General features: G+C 39.5%; 1 protein-coding gene across 1 annotated transcript in view; it reads right to left on the minus strand.

The window, feature by feature from the left end:
* Positions 1-360: 360 nt before the first annotated feature.
* Positions 361-21,637, minus strand: part of LOC139456955 (histone-lysine N-methyltransferase PRDM9-like) — a 28,882-nt gene continuing 7,605 nt past the window's right edge. The window contains exons 2-12 of the mRNA XM_071238422.1: positions 18,781-18,976; positions 17,738-17,863; positions 16,663-16,754; positions 15,240-15,351; positions 11,098-11,174; positions 7,570-7,770; positions 3,119-3,284; positions 2,721-2,810; positions 1,219-1,673; positions 732-1,050; positions 361-563 (exon numbers count right to left, since the gene is read on the minus strand). Coding sequence (XP_071094523.1) covers positions 361-563; positions 732-1,050; positions 1,219-1,673; positions 2,721-2,810; positions 3,119-3,284; positions 7,570-7,770; positions 11,098-11,174; positions 15,240-15,351; positions 16,663-16,754; positions 17,738-17,863; positions 18,781-18,976 — 2,037 coding nt within the window. The remainder of the gene's footprint in view (positions 564-731; positions 1,051-1,218; positions 1,674-2,720; positions 2,811-3,118; positions 3,285-7,569; positions 7,771-11,097; positions 11,175-15,239; positions 15,352-16,662; positions 16,755-17,737; positions 17,864-18,780; positions 18,977-21,637) is intronic.

A 21,637-nucleotide genomic window follows, 5' to 3' on the forward strand; every position in this document is an offset into this window, starting at 1 on the left:
CAATGTGCAGAAGATAGTGTGTGGGTGTTGTTTTCAAACTGCAACTACCTGTAGCTTGTCGTTTGGCGGTTATATTTCTGATCAAGAAGACAGGACAGGATTGAGAGTATTAAATTTATTTCTAAAAAAATACATGTACACATTTCATCGAGCAATATAATTGCCTAACAATTTCAATCATATAACAAAATGTATATATTATTCAAAGACTGTACACAATCATAAATGTAACAATTGCTGGAGTTAATTTGTTTTAGAATGTAAAGAATTCCTGTAAATCCAATCAAGTATTGTACATATCTAGTAAACAAAATCTACCATGCTTATTTTCATATTGCACTACCCCATGAAGAATTTTAATCAACTGTGACATTGCATGTGATTCTTCAGAGACTCCCCTCGTGTAAACCCCTTCCCACACTCGCTACACTTGAAAGGTTTCTCTCCAGTGTGACATCTCATGTGTCCCTGCAGGTGATGTGCTACTGTAAACCCCTTCCCACACTCGCTACACTTGAAAGGTTTCTCTCCAGTGTGACATCGCATGTGTTGCTGCAGGTCACCTGCTTGTGTAAACCCCTTCCCACACTCACTACACTTGAAGGGTTTCTCTCCAGTGTGACATCTCATGTGTTGCTGCAGGTGATCTGCTTGTGTAAACCCCTTCCCACACACACTACACTTGAAGGTTTTCTCTCCAGTGTGACATCTCATGTGTTGCTGCAGGTGACCTGCTTGTGTAAACCCCTTCCCACACTCACTACACTTGAAAGGTTTCTCTCCAGTGTGACATCTCATGTGTCTCTGCAGGTCACCTGCTTGTGTAAACCCCTTCCCACACTCACTACACTTGAAAGGTTTCTCTCCAGTGTGACATCGCATGTGTTGCTGCAGGTTACATGCAACTGTAAACCCCTTCCCACACTCACTACACTTGAAAGGTTTCTCTCCAGTGTGACATCGCATGTGTTGCTGCAGGTTACCTGCCAGTGTAAACCCCTTCCCACACTCACTACACTTGAAAGGTTTCTCTCCAGTGTGACATCGCATGTGTTGCTGCAGGTTACATGCAACTGTAAACCCCTTCCCACACACACTACACTTGAAAGGTTTCTCTCCAGTGTGACATCTCATGTGTTGCTGCAGGTGATCTGCTCGTGTAAACCCCTTCCCACACTCACTACACTTGAAAGGTTTCTCTCCAGTGTGACATCGCATGTGTTGCTGCAGGTTATCTGCTCGTGTAAACCCCTTCCCACACACACTACACTTGAAAGGTCTTTCTCTGATCACACATTTGTGCCTCTCTAAAGTCACTGAATGACTAAATGCCCTACCACATTTGTGACAAGATATCACTTGAGCTGATCTAAAATGTTTTCTTCTAACTTCCGTATTGTAACAATCATTTTGTAGGATCTTTGAATCAACTGTGGGTTCCAGTTTTACACATTCCTGTCTGTTTTTCAGGTTCTGTTCTCCCATGGCTGAATGTGGCACAAAGATGAATCCAGAACCCAACTTGAACGTGAAATCTCTGACACTGTATCCATACAACTTGGCCATGGCACAGATCTGATCAGTGACCCGACCCTCGTGTTTGTTCTTCATGTGTTTCCACAGATAGCCAACAGAATGGAAGCTTAGATAACAGCTATCACAAGGGTAAATATCTGGAAGTTAAGAACACAAATATATAAGAAACACAGCGCATTTCATCACATCACACCACTGATCAATTTGATAAACAATGCCTATAATATAGCACAGGACACAGAATCTGGTGCCTTTATATTGTTAAGGTCTGGACATTGTATTCGTTCTGTTTAGAAAGTGCCACAATTTAACTAGTGATTGGTGGAAGATAAAACATCACCTATATATAAGAAGATCACAAAATGGTGTTAATTGCCTAAACAATCATTTTGAAGTTTTTGTTTCCAGAAACTGAAAATAAATTTGGAAATATCCACTAACAATGTTTCCTGATTGGATAATTATAGAATGGATGGGACTAGTTACATCATTGCGCAGACAGATGTTTTGGTCTCTGAATTGTTGTCTACACATTTGGTTTTGTTAATCATTAAATAGACCAGTGTTAAAAGCTGTCACTAGTCCTATAGTCCTGGCCAAACTGCCTAATAGTTAAGGGATCACAAGGACAAGTAGAAATTTGCCATTTTTAAGGGTTTTCCTATCTGTTATCATTTTGAGGATTAGTGGACTAAAACTGTTAGTTTCTGCCGCCGAATCAACAGTCCGTGAAGTTATTATTGTTTCTCCTAAATCTAGCCATTTCTTATTAGTAATTCAAAATGAATTGTGTACTGGATGGATTTCACTCTTGATATCGAACCATTAGGACAATCAAATGGTGTGAAATATATTGTAAAATACTATTATGCATGTGCTAACATTTAGTAAACCTCTCATATTCAACATTTACTTGACTTCAGCTTCAGACTAGTGGTGAATGTCGAGGACTAAAGAGTTTCAGATCGGTTCATTATCTGGGACACTGACTTGTTATCCAAAAAATGTCCCATCCAAAGTTGAGGAAATTGTCTTATTGCCATTAGTCTATGTCAAAACCACAGAGACTACCTCTCTATATACAATGACAGTTGTCAAAGTACAATTTATTGTATTGTAACAAATTGTAAGTATCTGTGTCAGGAAGGATTGCAAATAATTCTTGTTTTCGTGGCAAAACTCACCTGGAATTTTTGAATGATGCACTTTCACCTCTCTTCTTATTCCCAGGTCTCTTGCATAATCCTGTCCATACCAAACCAGCAGCTCGTCACCTGGTAACATAAACAAAACAGAGTGGTTGGATAATACATATCTACCATCAGCAACCACCCTGGCCATTATCAGATTCTTTTATTTCCGATATTTTTCAGATGTCTTAAATGTTGCCCTAGAATCGACTTACGGTTTGCTATTTATTTTCTCAATTACAATAATTTTAGGTAATTTTTAATCAAATTAAAACTTAGGTGAATATGTGTCTTTTCATGGTGACAAGCTCATTATACTGAAAAAAAGAGGATTTTGAAATGGCCTTTTAGATATTCAAATGAAGAAAGGGTATTTCAGACAGTAAGTTCACCTGGTAATATAGGCTTGTATGATCGGTAGTATATGTTTCCCTCAAACTGATAAGCTGTAACATTCTGTTCATCCTCTGTCCTCGCACAGTTGACGAACCTCATCCAGTTGGCAGTCTCCACATTGGCAGCATCCACAAAGTGAGAACCTCGACCATCAACACAGACCTGAAACACCATGACAAATCAGTCCACACAAACCTGAAACACCATGACAAATCAGTCCACAGACCTGAAACACCATGAAAAATCAGTCCACACAGACCTGAAACACCATGACAAATCAGTCCACCCAGACCTGAAACACCATGACAAATCAGTCCACACAGACCTGAAACACCATGACAAATCAGTCCACACAGACCTGAAACACCATGGCAAATCAGTCCACACAGACCTGAAACACCATGGCAAATCAGTCCACACAGACCTGAAACACCATGTCAAATCAGTCCACAGACCTGAAACACCATGACAAATCAGTCCATACAGACCTGAAACACCATGACAAATCAGTCCACACAGACCTGAAACACCATGGCAAATCAGTCCACACAGACCTGAAACACCATGTCAAATCAGTCCACAGACCTGAAACACCATGACAATTCAGTCCATACAGACCTGAAACACCATGACAAATCAGTCCACACAGACCTGAAACACCATGACAAATCAGTCCACAAACCTGAAACACCATGACAAATCAGTCCACAGACCTGAAACACCATGACAATTCAGTCCATACAGACCTGAAACACCATGACAAATCAGTCCACACAGACCTGAAACACCATGACAAATCAGTCCACACAGACCTGAAACACCATGTCAAATCAGTCCACAGACCTGAAACACCATGACAATTCAGTCCATACAGACCTGAAACACCATGACAAATCAGTCCACACAGACCTGAAACACCATGACAAATCAGTCCACAAACCTGAAACACCATGACAAATCAGTCCACAGACCTGAAACACCATGACAATTCAGTCCATACAGACCTGAAACACCATGACAAATCAGTCCACACAGACCTGAAACACCATGACAAATCAGTCCACACAGACCTGAAACACCATGTCAAATCAGTCCACAGACCTGAAACACCATGACAATTCAGTCCATACAGACCTGAAACACCATGACAAATCAGTCCACACAGACCTGAAACACCATGACAAATCAGTCCACAAACCTGAAACACCATGACAAATCAGTCCACAGACCTGAAACACCATGACAATTCAGTCCATACAGACCTGAAACACCATGACAAATCAGTCCACACAGACCTGAAACACCATGACAAATCAGTCCACAAACCTGAAACACCATGACAAATCAGTCCACAGACCTGAAACACCATGAAAAATCAGTCCACACAGACCTGAAACACCATGACAAATCAGTCCACAGACCTGAAACACCATGAGACAATCAGTCCATGTTGCGAAATATTATGCAGAATAGTACTCTTGATGCAGAAACGTACCCATATTGCAGAAAATAACTTTTTTTAAAACATACTATCTCACACTATGCCCTATTAATGCATGTCTTCCTAAGTCACAGACACTATTGTTACAAACACCACATATATCATAGTGTGCTGGACTATGTAAATGTTTCAGCTTCAGGAATAGGTCTTCATCATCTTTCTTTCTTTCTTTGTTGTTTAACGCCGCACTCAGCAATATTCCAGCTATATGACGGCGGTCTGTAAAATAATCTAGTCGAGTCATCATGAGCATCGATCCACGCATTTGGGTTCGATTACATGGATCAACCAAGTCAGAGAGTCTGACCACCCGATCCCGTTAGTCGCCTTTTACGACAAGCATATTCACCTTTTACGGCAAGTATGGGTTGCTGAAGACCAATTCTACCCCTGAATCTTTACGGGTCAGGTCTTCATTAACCCATACTTGACGTAAAAGGTCGATAGAGGGATCAGGAGGTCAGACTTGGTTGATGCATGTCATCATAGCTTAACTGCGGGGATCGCTGCTCATGTCAATCACTGGATTGTCTGGTCCAGACTCGATTATTTACAGACCACCGTCGTATAGCTGGAATATTGCTGAGTTCGGCGTAAACAACAAACCAATGCAAATGTCTTCCTTCTTCTTCGATCCTGGTATGTAAAAAACATCACCCAAAAACATCACAGTCGTCAACGTGGCCACACCATAAACATTTGGATTCCCACACAATTTGATCATACAACATCCACAGAATACTCATTCTCTTTCTAATCGCATTGGTGTGGAGACTTGTTTTGAAATGAAGAGAATAATAGTTTGGGTTTTGTTTAGTCTGACTAGTTTCGTAAACGGTTCAGTGAGTGGGTTGTGTTTAACGCCGCTTTAAATGTCTCGTAAACACTGAATGCAGAAGTTAATATGGATATTAACTACGTCCTACTTGTGAGAAGTGCAAACAATCATTGTCTTTGTCAGACTTTGATGAACCTCTTGGACTCAGACTTTCAACTTTACAAATAAAACATCAGAAATGAAATATTGATTGCCACTCTAAATCTAAATCTAGGAGATTGAACATGGCCCATCATTGCCTAAGAAACCTAAACAAAGTACGTTGTCAGCAGTTTAGGATAAAAAAATTAAATTAAGAGTCTTGGTTCTCGGGCACCACCTGCATCATCATACAGTCCGTGGCACATTTCGTTTTTATTTCCATTTTCATAAACATAAAGTGATTATAATACTTTAAAACCATGCGATCCAATATGGCAGTTTTTTCCCTTCACATGCGCACTGCTATACTGTGTATCTCATGTTATGGTCGTGGTGGCAAGAAGAGTTTGTATGCTTGTTTATGTAAGGGGGAAATGTTTATTTGGTAACATACTAGTTTTGACAAGCAAAATTATTTTTTTTAAATACTGCCCGCCCACTCTATATTTTCAAAAGTCATTGCCTGAGAACCAATTCTTTTATTTTTTTAAACCTTAATAGATCCACCGTCTCGTCTTCTAAAAAGAATTAACCGCAGTCTGCTCTTACTACGCTCTCTGGAGGACTCCTGAGTTCAGTGGATCTCCAAGCCATAACATTTGAAAGCACCCTGTTCACGGGTGGTTGTTGGGTTTAATACTACTTTTGCCCAACGACATTTAACTTCCAGGGATCATCTCTCCCCTATGGGATCGGATGATCGATATCAACGTTCCTCTTCACGTGATTGACATGCCACATGTAGGGATCAACAATTCTTTTTAAAACTAATTGAACGACATCCATATCGCTCTCGAAGTGACATTCTTAAGGGATAGACATGCCCAGCGGTAGAAACAAACAGTTTCAGTCCACTAGTCCTTATAATGATAACATATAGCAAAACCCTTAAAAATGGCAAATTTCTACTAGTCCCCATGATACCTTTACTATTTGGCAGTTTGGCCAGGACTACAAGACTAGTGCCAATTTCTAACCCTGTTAATATCTACAATCTGACTTAGGAGCAGACAAGGGGAGGTGGGGTAGCCTAGTGGTTGAAGTGTTTGCTCGTCACCCTGAAGACCCAGGTTAAACTCATCACATGGGTACAATGTGTGAAGCCCATTTCTGGGGTCCCCTGCCGTGATACTGCTGGAATACAGGTAAAGCAGTGTAAAACAATACATCAAAACCTCTCTCCTAAGGGTCGACATTCCACTTCAAGGGATAGACATTTCCCATTAGGATCTACTGATCAACAACAGCTAGATTCTACAGATCGACATCGATTCCCCTCTCCAAGGGAACGACATTCAACTTCCAGGGATCATCTCTCCCCTATGGGATCGGATGATCGATATCAACGTTCCTCTTCACGTGATTGACATGCCACATGTAGGGATCAACAATTCTTTTTAAAACTAATTGAACGACATCCATATCGCTCTCGAAGTGACATTCTTAAGGGATAGACATGCCCAGCGGTAGAAACTAACTGTTTTAGTCTACTTGTTGGGCAGTTTGGCAAGGACTTTAGGACTAGTACCAATTTCTAACGCTGCATACCCCTTCTCCGGATCGACATACTCCTTCACTGGGTCGACACACACCTTCTCAGGACTGACATACTCCTTGGGATCAACATACCCCCTCACATGATCAATATACCCCTCTCCAAAGGTCAGAGTCTGATATAATAGTACTTCTTATCAACTCTGAACTCTTACCACTTTTCTGGCCTGGACTTCCAATGTATAGATAGAACCTCTCACCTCTCACCATTTGTACAATCTCCACCACCTGTGGATGCTTCTGGTCAAATTTCACTAATTTCCAATAAGTGGTTTAGAAGAAGAAGTCGTTTGAAATAATAGCTGACGTACGGAACACAGACGATACAATATGGCACAAGCTCATCTTGGTTCTTTTGACTAAGTGAGCTAACTAGCTATTGCACAATGTGGCTGTGGTGAGAAGTTCAGCACCTGCCAGCAGTATCCAGAGTTGTGTGCCACATCAGCATCTTTGATGTTGTCTCCCTCGTACGGACCAAACCTTGTGCGTGTTGGGAAGTCAGCGATGGCAAACACCCCCAGGCCAGCATTAGGGATTGAGGAAGATCTTATCTCCAGACCTGGTGGCAGTGTCTTTTCAGCTCGTTCACCCTTCTTGCTTGGTGACGATACCTGCACACAGAAACAAGGCGGTTAAAGAAATAGCTTTCAGGTGAAAAACATGTTCACAACTTCACAGATCATGCATATTCTTCTAACAAGCAATAAAAATACTTCCATCCGAAATATAGGATCTAAAACTCTTACACATATATTCCATGAAACAGGATCTGAAAATAAAAAAATTGTTTCGGCAACATCGCCTGCAAATTTGAATGCCTTCAAAGATGCCTTGAATCTCTTGATAGACATCATCATGCACACAAAGGTTCAGCTTTCTGAGACTTGTGGTACTTGATAATCAAATTCGACGTAATAAGCGCCCCGCCCTAATAAGCGTCCATGGTGATATTTGCTAAGCCCCCCCATTTCTAATTTTGAGAAAGCCCTGGGCGCTTCTTATGTCGAATACAGTATTTGATCCTTTGGTTCATTTTGAACTTTGAACAATAAAATCCTAATGATCTGGACCACGTTCCATGAAACAATTAGTGCTGCAACCATTGTAAATCAGTAACTAGGGATGAGAGTTACGATCATCTAAGTGCCATGATCACATTGTGGAACAGGGCCCAGAACAAAATATATTGTTACATAAGAGTGAGTGAGTGAGTGAGTCAGGTTTTACACTGCTTTTAACATTATTCCAGTTATATCACGGCGTGTCAGCTTAATGTGCGAGGAAAGCCCGAAGTGATGCAGGTCTCAGACGTTTACCACTTCGGTGAAAGCCCACGAGCACGAGTATGGTGCTGACAAAACTAGAAACATAATCGGGGCGAACCAGGATTTGAACCCACAATCATAGGTTTCTGGTGTGCAACTCTGCACAGCGAATCGCGGCGCCTTAGACAACTGGGCCCCCCGTGCCCCCTGTTACATAAGAAACATACTGCTTCCTCGGTCCAATAGTTTCAATGGCAAGGATGTTAACAGAGCAAATCATGCATTTTGAGAGACTGTAAGAACACCCGGGCACGGGTCGTCATTGATCATTTGGTCAATCATTGGATGAATGAGTGAGTGAGTGAGTGAGTGAGTGAGTCGGGTTTAACGCACGCTTTTAACAGTATTCCAGTTATATCACGGCGTGTCAGCTTAATGTGGGAGGAAAGCCTGAAGTGATGCAGGTCTCAGACGGTTACCACTTCGGTGAAACCCACGAGCACGGGTATGGTGCTGACAAACCTAGAAACATAATCGGGGGCGAACCTGGCTTCCAACCAACAATCATAGGTTTCTGGCATGCCCAAGGGACGCAACTCTGCACAGCTAATCGCGGCGCCTTAGACGACTGGGCCACCCGTGCCCTGGCCAATCAATGAAAGGTAATCATAAAGATGTATGAAGTTGTTAGTGAGGTTTGGGTGAGCATTTCTTAGGTGTGCGGTTTACTAGGATGGGTCGTAGCGAAGATATTCCAGGGTTAGAACGTAACACTAGCCTGCTAGCCCTGCAGGGTAGTACACATTTCACAATTTCCCCTGTGTTTTAACATAACAAGGGCACTTGATCTTACCTGGGCAAGTAAAGCGTTTTAGTTTAGTTCTAACACTGATACAGTGATCGCTCGCTATAACGCTACCAATGGGGTCCAAATAATTGGTGGGCGTTATAGACGATGAGCCGTTTAACCGAGGCCGAGGCGCGCGCTCGGAAAATCTCAAATCATCAATATGTGTTTAGAGCAAAATAAAGACGTTTTAAACAAATCTTTAAATATATTATACAAAGTGATAAATAAAATCAACAAAAATATATCTAAAAGTAATCAAACTTACATCTAAGTTATTATTTCCATCGTTTCGTGCGATCGCGTGTAATGTAAGTCAAATGACATCTCGGCTTTCGTCGCCTTGAATTCTCGGCTCGGACACAATGTTTAATGCAAAAATATATGCATGAAAAATCTTTGTCACAGCTCGTAACCTAGTACGATACATTCGCGAAGTTCCATATTTTTAATATATATCGTGATTTCCTGCTTAAAACGTTCAGATTAACACGATTTAACAAAATCTTTCGCCAACTTCTGAAATTTATCAAACACGAGCTTGGTATCACAGCTATAATTTGATTGGCTGCCTGAGGTCACGTGCTCAAAATTGACCAATCACGAAACTTGTAGTAGATTTCGGCAAGAAAGCGTCATTAGAAACAAATTTTAATCCAATGAAATCGCTTGTTATAACTACGGAAAAAAACAGGCGATGTTACGAAAGCGCGATTACGAAATGAATGACCGCCGTGTTGTGACAGCAACTACATGTGTGACAGTGTCGCCTCAAATTGGATTGCCCACTAATTAAGAATATAAACTTCGCTTGTGGTTCTCTTTTATTGCATGCATGCGCTTCTAAGATCAAAGGTCGATAGTGTGAAAAGTTAACTAGTTGAACAATCGTATTTCCGGGACTTGCCGCAGATGTTTTCAAACAGATTATTAGAACTCCATTCAGCGATAAACGGTTGATTATGCAATGAGAAGCGTTATGTGCAAATGAACAACGAACAACAATACAATTATGTCTGTGTAAAACTATCAGTAATAAAAGTGTACATAAATTTTGGGAGCCATGCGTTACCGCGCGTAGTAACCGAAGTAGCGCTTTATCGAAGAGCGCAATAGCGAGCGATCACTGTATTCATACACGGGCATGCACTTTTCCTAATGAATGCTAAGATGCAGAGTTCAAACTTACTAAAGGGTCTAAATGATCAGAAACAACGCTTCTGTTATTCGTGTTATGGAATGCCCATGGGTCATCCCTACGAATCTAGTGAAAAATATGTCTGAACGTCAACACTTACGCTTCTGCACATCTGTTTTGCAATCACTGACTGGCAAGGTTAGAACTTAACTCAAAAGCTTTACTAGCTCAGGTAAAGATAAACTGCCTTTGTAATGTCAAAACAATGTTGAAATCGAGAACATTTGGAGTAGCCCCCGGCTTGTATTAAGTTCTAACCCTTGTGACTGGCCTCTCGTTCAATAGAAAAGCTGAATATGATACAAATCATGAATATCATTCACATTAACTTAACATAAAAAATATTCAAATGTGCATGATCAGTATGTCATCAGACAAGATAAAAAACTGTCAATCAAAATGAAATGCAGTCAACAACAAGCACCAAATGATTCAGTCAAAATAAATTTATTGCTACAAAAATCAACATGACTCTCAAACAAGTTCCTTGACTCATGGAAACAATTCTGTAAAATCTCACTCACAACTAATATAATGTAGCAGATCATATTTCCAAACAAGTGAAAACAAAAATATGTTTCCAATCCTGTTATAATAAGATGATCGAGACTTTAATGTCTGTACATACCTGAGTGTCAGTGATGACTAGTAGAGGTCCATGAACAGGACAGTCTCCCTCATACTCCTTGTTGCATTCTTCACAGTCTGGAACACAATTGTTCAGTACAGCAGTCTATCAAGTGTCATACTAGAACTGATGATCCACAGATGTTGGTGTAACAACACAGATATCAGACAATATTTCTGACATACATCTTATTACCTGGTACTAAATTAGTAAGTAATAAATCTGTATAGGTACAGGTGGGCAAGTGATCTATAAATGAGCTGCAATTTGCTGTGCAGTTAAATGCCTTATCAGTCTCAGAAACATTCTGCGATTCCACAAATATGGATTGATTTGCAGAAAATTTAACTTACCCCAGATAAATTGGCATAATAACATTATCCATATTTTCACCCAACCATAAATACATATAAATGACACTGTGCACATCTATTTTCACAATTTTCATCCAATGAAAACTGTTCATTTCAGATTTGCATTTGGAGTCAAAATGCAAGAAAGAAAAACATTTTGCATTAATTAATTTTCTAGGGGAAAATGATTGTGTTAGTCAAATAACAACATCTATGACTTTTGTCAAAGTTAAAAGATGAAGAAATCAATGTTAGTTATTCTAAACTATTTACTGGTAGTTTGGTATTTGCATCATCATACATGCAAGGCAAGGCAAGGCAAGGCAAGGCAAGGCAAGGCAAGGGGCTGGGGCAGGGGCAGGGGCAAGGCAAGGCAAGGCAAGGCAAGGGGCAGGGGCAGGGGCAGGGGCAAGGCAAGGCAAGGCAAGGCAAGGCAAGGCAAGGCAAGGCAGGGGCAAGGCAAGGCAAGGCAAGGCAAGGCAATGCAATGCAAGGCAAGGGGCAGGAGCAGGAGCAAGGCAAGGCAAGGCAAGGCAGGGGCAGGGGCAGGGGCAAGGGCAAGGGCAAGGGCAAGCAACACACGGACAAGTACAAATCTGGTGCAGATAAATGTTGAACTGGCAACGAAATGGCAGATAAACGCAAATTACACCCTTGACATGTAAACAACATTGTCAAAAAGCGAATAGCCCTACTTTTCTTATTATTATTGCTTAGCAATTACTTTCTGGAAAAGCCGCCTCCAAATTTGGAAAAAAAAGTAACCGCTTCAAGGCATAGTCACAAGTTATCTTTTTGTTTCTTTGTTTGTTGCTTAATGCCATGCTCAGCAATATTCCAGCTCTATGACGGCGGTTTGTAAATAATTGAGTCTGGACCAGACAATCCAGTGATTGGTGTCATGACCATCGATCCACGTAATTGGGATATGATGACATGCATCAACTTAGTCAGCTACCCTGACCTCTTGACCCTGTTATTCGCCTCTTACAACAAGAGTCATCAGAAAGATGACATATCCCCCCCGCAGCTGTCTGTAAAGTAACCACTAGTAAATGTGCAGTTCTGTATGTAATGAGTCAACAGTTGAATGTTCTCTAAGAAGCATACATTGTTTACCCACTGAATGTTTTTCGAATTCTGCCCCAGAAACGAACCCGTTCCCCAATGGAGTCTAGGTCCAATTTCTTTCCATAAAAATTGTAAAAATAAAAATTCATAAAAAAATAATATCAACAAGAATGAAATACTCACATCCCCTGCCAATATGACATGTCGGGTGTGTGCAATGCATTAGCTCCTGAGAACTATGTTCACTGGGCCTTTTTGTACAGAAATATAGTACGTTTTTCAAGATCTGCTCCGGAAACGAGGACTACATTTGTACCTCCATTTTCAGTCTAAATCAAAGTCGTTGCAATGGAAACTCGAAAAATAACTTTTAAAAAAAATCCAAAACTATCCAAAGGCACCAGTTCACCACTAGACCTATCAATGTGCAAAATATGGTGAAGAAAAATGGTACGGTTTTCAAGATCTGCTCCGGAAACGATGACTACCTCAATTTTCAGTCTAAATCAAAGTCGTTGCCATGGAAACTCGAAAAATAACTTTTTTAAAAATCCCAAACCATCAAAAGGCACCAGTTCACCACTAGACCTATCTATGTGCCAAGTATGACAAAGAAATATGGTACAGTTTTCAAGATCTGCTCCGGAAACGAGGACTACCGCCATTTTCAGTCTAAATCAAAGTTGTTGCCATGGAAACTCGAAAAATAAAAAAATTTAAATCCCAAACTATCAAAAGGCACCAGTTTACCACTAGATCTATCTATGTGCCAAGTTTGGTGAAGAAATATGCTCAAGATCTGCTCCGGGAACGAACCCCATCCCCAATTGAGTCTTTGTCCAACTTCATTCCATAAAAATGTAAAAAAATAAAAATTAGAAAAATCCCAAATTATCAAAAGACACAACTTCAGTATGTACCTGATAGCTTTGCCAAGTTTCGATCAAATACACTGAATGGTTTTCGAATTCTGCCCAGGAAACAAACCCCATCCCCAATTGAGTCTATGTCCAACTTCATTCCATAAAAATGTAAAAAAATAAAAATTAGAAAAATCCCAAAATATCAAAAGGCACAACTTCAGTATGTGCCTGATAGATTTGCCAAGTTTCGATCAAATACACTGAATGGTTTTCGAATTCTGCCCCGGAAACGAACCCCATCCCCAATTGAGTCTATGTCCAACTTCATTCCATAAAAATGTAAAAAAATAAAAATTAGAAAAATTCCAAAATATCAAAAGGCACAACTTCAGTATGTGCCTGATAGATTTGCCAAGTTTTGATCAAATACACTGAATGGTTTTCGAATTCTACCCCAGAAACGAACCCCTTCCCCAATTGAGTCTATGTACAACTTCATTCCCAAAAAAATTAAAAAATAAAAATTAGAAAAATCCCAAAATATCAAAAGGCATCACTTCAGTGTGTGCCTGATAGATTTGCCAAGTTTCGATCAAATACACTGAATGGTTTTGGAATTCTGCCCCGGAAAAGGAAATGATTACAGACGGACGGACGGACGGACAGACTGGCTGATCTCTATATCCCCCGCATTATATGCCGGGGGATAACAAGCATAAAATCATCAAAGCATTAATGTCAATTCTGTTCAATAGCAGCAAAACAACATCTAGCAGCCATAAAAATTCCAAGTCCCATGACTGATGGGATTCAAACCACGGACCTTCTGATCAGAGGTCGGACGCCTTGTCCACATGACCAAAGAGGTTAACCCCGTCAGCAAGCTGACAAGGTAAGGATGTCGTCTGTGGGATGAGTGCACGCCCTGCTACTAACACACACTCTTTCTATCATCACAACATCCCCACAGTCAATGTCCTGATCAGAAACCCATTTGCCTTTTAACTGCAAGTGGAGTGGTCGGGTACCCTAGTGGTTAAGCGTCCACTAAGGGTTTGATTCCCCACATGAATTGAATGTGTGAAGCCCATTTCTGGTGTCCCCCGCCATGGTATTGCTAAAAGCGGCGTAAAACCATACTCACTCACTCGCTCAACTGCAAGTCTGGCAAATATCGTCTCAAAAAGTGCTCCCAAATGTGATCTGCAAGGATTCGACTATGGTGCCACCTGCACCTTCAAATGATTTCGATGGAAGGGTAGACCACTGGGAGGGATTGATCCAGGCGTTCCATCAGCAGTACATCGTGAGTAATGGGACTTATGTCACGCACATCACCAGGCACATACTTCAATTTCAGCAAATACTATTTAAGTACAGGCTCAGTGACTGATTGATCTCCCCAAATTACCTTCAGTCCATCCCAGACACACTTAATTTCCCATTCCAATGAACCATGGAGCAGTTGGTGGATTAAACCAAAAAGAGATTTAATTTCTGTTGTAATCTGCTACAAGGATCGTCATGAGTCAAATTCAAGCACATGACCTAAGGCACTGCAGCGTTAGAAATTGGCACTAGTCCTGTAGTCCTTGTAGACCAAACTGCCCAATAGTAAAGGTATCCTAAGGACTAGTAGAAATTGGCCCATTTTAAGGGTTTTGCTATATGTCATCATTATAAGGACTAGTGGACAAGAACTGTTAGTTTCTAACCCTGGGCAGCTAATCAAATGACAGCAATGGATACCGTCCTTGTGTATGATACATTTTGTTTGTGATATGTATATCAGATCATCAGCAAAGGTATTGTCCCAGCCCTAGAATATATTCATAATGCTCCAGATCAAACTCACACAGAAAATGGTCATCATCAGGGCCTTCCATCATCATGTAGTTTGTGTCAGGTCTCTGTCGGAGGGGATAGGGGCAGCTGACAGTCTCAGTGGCTGTTGGTTTCGCGGTTCTCTGCAACATTAGATTGCAGTATTAATACTACATCACTTGAACTCTCAGACACAGCTGAAAAGTTCAGGATCAAACATGACTACATTCACAATCATGATCTAAAAGTACAATATACAACCATCTGCAACAGATAAGGCACTTGTGCTCAACAGGTACTTTCTGAGTGAGCTGAAATAGTGAAATGTGGCAATTACAATTTCCATCAATAATCAGTATTAATATATGTCCATTCTATTGTGATAAATATCCTGGACTCAATCGCTATAGATTGGCTTGGTAGCAGAATTTGTTGGGCACAATGCTCGTCCAATCAAATTACTCTTCTGAACAAGTGATATTCTGGAGTCAGGTAAAAGTAGGCGCCATGGAGGTGGTAAACTCACCTCGAAACAGGACGGTATGGTCGAGATTTTATGCTATTTAAAACAGAATGGAGATACGCACTGAAAACTCCAGGATGGATTAATACAAGGAATTTGGTAATGTTGTCTCTTGATATGGGAGGACAGTACAGCAAAGTTGGGTTAAAGGGCCATACGACTTGTTAAGATGGTATTGTGCAGCTTAAACAAGATTTCAGCCATCAGAGCTCCAGATAAGCTTTTGGTGTTGTGGGTATTTTACCCATGCATTTTAAAATCATTGGGTATCAGTAATTCTATCTGGGTATTCAAATTTCTGTTACCCACTAGTTTTTACACATGTGGTATTTAAGTTAAATATTTAAAAACACTATTCATCTAGTCCCTGCAAACTGGTGTCATGTGGGTTCCAGAGTTTTATAGGACTCAGAAATACCGCAATACTTCCACAAGAATATGTGATGGCAAATGGATCATGATGTAAGTGTCATCGTGGAGTTTGGCAAGGTTGACAGAATGCCTGTTTAAAATTTCAAAAAAAGTTGCTCATTTGCTAATCGAATACTTCACAATATTTTGATGATACGCACAAGTTTTATTTTTGTAGCATCTCTGTAATCTTTGTTGCATATTTTTTACGTTTGGATGTTATTTGACTGCTCATTTCTGCATTTCTGATGCATATTTCACGAAGATACACAGCTTATCTGGAGCTCTGGCCATATCATGATGGAGGGCACCAAGATTGGGAATTATACACTGTACTCATGTGGGGAACAGACGAGTGTTTCACAAGACCAACACATAAATCACTAAATGTCACTAAATATACCCGAAATGAAATAACAAATTTCCTTTTTCATGTTAAGGCCTGGTAAAAGTGACTTGAGGTTCACTGAAAGCAGGTAAAAAAAAGGAACGGTTTCAATGCTTAGTTTTACAGTATTACCTTGACGCTTGGTTCTTTCTTCACCTGCTTTACCTTTCTCTTTTTCTGCTCCTCTTTGATTGGATACCTAAATGTAGCTACTGGCTTGACAGCTGGAATGTATGACAAAGAGTTACAAACAATTAAACATAAAAAGCTCAAATCGTTCAATGATATTTCACCTGGACCCACTATCAGCATTAGAAATAATGGAGGTTAGGGTACATTGTTAATCACTTCCTACTTTATATTTCCATCTTGATACCCATAGCTTAACTTAACTTTAAGACAATGACTAGGGGTGTCACGATAAATCAAAATATCGATATATATTGCTATTGGTAAGCACTTAAGGTCAATAAATCGATTGTTAAATCAGTTTCTGATCAATAGTATCAATTTCAGTCAGGACTATCGATAGTTTGTTTGTATTTACCATATCATACAGTTTCAATAAAATACATGCAATGCTGTACAAATTTGTTTTTCTTTTGATTATGAGTGGTAGTAATTTACACATGGTAATGTGGAAGTTTCTTTTTCTTAAAATATTAGGGTAAAGAAAAAACAAATCAGTCATATCTCAAACTTTACTTTTTATTTGTTGTTATGGTTATCAAATTCAAAGGAAACTTCAGTTCCAAGGTTTAATTGAACTCTAAAATCCATCTAAAATGATACACTGAAAACTATCAATATTTATCACAATAGTTACTAGCAATATCAATAGTTATCGCAATAGTTTCTTTCGATATCAATAGTTATTGCAATCATGATTTCCAGACCAATAGTCACACATTTTATAAGGACAATGGCTCCATGCCAACTTCATAGCGTAATGCTAACAGTATGCGTCATCATAATACACCTAATAGAATAATTCAAATTTCTATTCTCAGTGAATTAATCATAATTTGTACAGTCAGTGAATTTCTTCCATTATACACCAAGCCATTAGTTACTGTAAATTAATAATACTGTAATTTTATGTGTCACTCATTCTTTCTGAATTTTTCAAGTCTACAACTAGCAGACTTATATTGATTTCGAACCCTGATATTTTTTATTTCCGAAGTACTGATTTTAGAGCACGTACTTCTGCTACTTTTCCTCTGTGATGCTGGTATCCATTCCTCGTCACTGTCAGACTCCTCAACGACTTTCTTCACTCTCTTCTTGCCCTTGGGGCCTCGCATAAATTCAGGTTTGATGACTGGTAAACCTGAAAAAAACAACCCATTATGAATGGTAATCATTGGTTATTTCTTAATTTCTTTTTACATGACGAAGGTCATGTCTATCCAAAAATAGCCTGGGTAAAATGGTAATTGTTTCTTAACTCAAAGGAATTACTTATATTACGACCCATGAAGATCCATGTTAGAGTAAGTCTTCAGCAACCATGCTTGCCTTAAGAGGTGACTATCCTTGTCAGAAAATGCGATTAACTGAATCGGGTTGTCAGGCTCACTGACTTGGTTGAAGCATGTCATCATATCCCAATTGCGTGGATCGATGCTCATGATGTCAATCACTGGATTGTCTGGTCGGATTATTGACAGACACCTGTCACATAGCTGGAATATTGTGGAGTGTGGTGTGAAACAACAAACAAAATATTCTGTTGATACAACTTGGAGACCTAGTGATGCGCCATCAGCTCATGATACGAGATGCATATTATAATTTCATCACATAACCTGTTCACTGAAATTTGTGAATTACTACACCCCAGTGATTGTGCAATAGAGAAATGCCAACAGGAAATTTCATGATTTTATCAACTTTTGAGAGGACATTCTTCCAGATCATTTCCAAATTTGAAAAATATGTTCAGGACATTTTGGATGATAAGTCAATGTCCAAGAAAATGGACAGATCTGAAACCCTGCACCCTTTTCTGCTGGCACTTAGACAAGCATGAAATACTGAAGTCCTATTTCTCTGGTGTCAAAACTGCTATCAACTTAGGGGTCCCAGTATATTCAACAACTATACATGTTACTGGAACATGTCTGAAGGACCCCAGGATTCCACTATAGTTTTGAACAGTTCTTCAGTTGCCTCTTACAACAACTGTGACTCAGAATCACCACTCATCTTATGCTAAATATGGAATCTAATAAATCAACAGAATACCTAATTCAGCCATCATCTCATAGTTTTTCCTCATGTTTCGTAGTCGTAGCTTTTCATAATTGGACATGGTGGTCAGTTCAGCCTTGGTGAAGAACTGTTCGATTTCATCACAAACTTTCTTCTTCATGATGGCCTTGTAGTCGATGGGACGCTCACCTTCTCTGCTCAAAGCTGGTAGGATCTGTAAAATAAGATTCTCCAGTCAGTGTTTATGTTTACGGCACCCAACATACGAAATATGCACTGAAAAATACTGGAATGCGAAAAAAAAACAAAAAAACTACTACCTAGTCTGTCTTACAGACCCTGATACAAATATATCAACTACAGCCCATGCAAGTCTATAATGTTTGGCAAGTCTAGATTACTGCAGTATCAGGAAGAGAATCACTGGGCTCCCTTTTTATTATATTTTTATTAAGATAACTGAGCAACTGTTTTTTCTGTACGATATGTTCATTTCAGAGACTATACGTTAGTCTACCTTCATTTAGAATGTTTACTTTATGCACAACTGGCGGTCAGGTAGCCTAGTGGTTAAAGCTTTTGCTCCTCACGCCGAAGACACGGGTTTGATTCCCGACATGGGTACAATCAGTGAAGCCCATTTCTAGTGTCCCCCGCCGTGATATTGCTGGAATATTGCTAAAAGCGGTGTAAAAAATTATCACTCACGCATAATTTATTCATAATGTTATGTGTCCTCGTAATAACAAAACCCTTAAAAATGTCAAATTTGTACTCGTTGTTATGATACCTTTACTATTAGACAGTTTGGCAAGGACTACATGATTAGTGCCAATTTCTGTCCTTGATAACAATTCCTATTCTTATTTGACAGACTGAGAGAGCTTGAATAGTTCCTTATCGATGCGACAAGTGCTGTTGCCTTGAAGGAGCTTTACAACGTTTGATTCACCGAATACGCGAGTGAATTGTAACAGCCCTAATGTTCACCTTTCATATATTGATGACTATCTTGTTTGTAATAATAAATGGAGAATCTCACCCGAGTGTCTTTTGATATCAAATAATGAAATATATCAACACGAGTTGATAAAGTGGAAAAACTCGAGGCTGAGATTATATTTATCATCAAACATCATTCTTCTAACTTTTTCAATTTGTAGACAGTACTTAGCAGTGCCTTCAGTGTTAAAAGTACTGCTAACAGCTTCAATAGTAGAGCCATTAGTGATGTCATTTCATGGTGACGTCAGAATGGTCTGCAAAGCATTGTGATGTACCGTATTCGACGTAATAAGCGCCCAGGGCGCTCTCAAAATTAGAAATAGGGGGCTCTTATTAGAACATTATTTTGGTGAAAAGATAAATTTTGTGGTTTATGCTGACAGCCTGAAATGTTTATATACGACTGGTATGTGTTCCAGAATTTAAATACCCATAATTGAGGGTGCATATTACACACGAGTGCGTATTATTTACGAATAAATAGGTCCTGTGTACATTCATCAATCAGAAGGGGTGCTAATTTGGATTGTTCACTAGCCAATATATTAGCAAATATATTGTCATGGGCGCTTATTACGTCGAATATGGTAATTTCATTGCAGCGATATCTACGGTGTAGATATCGCTTGATCTCATCCAAGCGATATCTCCTGTGGGAGCCAGTTTTGGATAATAAAATACATGTTTACACAAAAGAAAATTGTTCGTCATACCTTATGATATCTCAAAACATAAATGAAAATTGACATGATAAAGAAAATGGTAACGAGTTTACAGAAATACACACTTAAAAACACTTAAAGATTTTAACCCGACACTTTATTTGTGCTCAGAATGGCTTGAAATACACAATTTCAGGCCTACATTTGACAAAACTTCATACAGGGCCATGCGATGGCAGGCAACACATCCAAGGATATCCTATTAGTATGGTGACCAATGCCAACACTGCCACTGTTGGGTCATACAGATATGGCTGTCATGTCTTTTGTACATTAAATAAAAGATGATCAACATGAAAATAAATACTTTGTATTAATATGTAGATTGATAAACAGGAACAGTGTCCATTAAAAAGTATTACTTACTCAAAAAGTTATGATTTCGTCACCTTCCGAATACGTTTTGAGGCTAATACGACAGTATCATGATAATAGGGTAACCAGTGTTAGAAATTGGCACTAGTCCTGTAGTCCTTACCAAACTGCCCAATAGTAAAGGTATCCTAAGGACTAGTAGAAATTGGCCCATTTTAAGGGTTTTGCTATATGTTATCATTATAAGGACTAGTGGACAAAAACTGTTAGTTTCTAACCCTGGGTAACGAATATGAATATTTATTCACGAATACAATAAGAAGTCAGCATTTGATGTATTATTTATTATATTCAGTGAAACAATAAAACAAATTATTTGACATGGTTTGACCATGTTGACAGTGTTAATGATTATTATTATATACTATACATTTATTTATTATTATACATTTATATACTGCACTTATCCAGGTACTAGTATCTGCTCAAATGCGACAATGACCAGTGACCACATTAATGTGAAATTCAGACCTGTCAACCCGCAATTTGATGAAATCTCCCAGTCTCCCGCATGATGGACTATTTCTCCCGCAAAACAGAATTCATCATAATTATAAAAAATCGCCTACATTGTCGCGTGAGTAAAAACATAGAACGGGAAGTTTACGTCCCGATCTGTCCGGCAGGCTCACGGGTTAGTGACTGCTATCACAGCCACCCACAGGGGGATCCAGAAGGGCCTTTGTCTAGAAATCAACTGGTAATTAAATTCATATGGTTAACCATTTAACAATGTAAACTGTCAAGAAAACAAGATTGTCCTAACACGTGCCTGAAGGGTTGAACTT

The sequence above is a fragment of the Haliotis cracherodii genome, unplaced genomic scaffold (genome assembly GCF_022045235.1).
Source record: "Haliotis cracherodii isolate W230 unplaced genomic scaffold, xgHalCrac1.p SCAF_12, whole genome shotgun sequence".
Lineage (NCBI taxonomy): Eukaryota > Metazoa > Mollusca > Gastropoda > Lepetellida > Haliotidae > Haliotis > Haliotis cracherodii.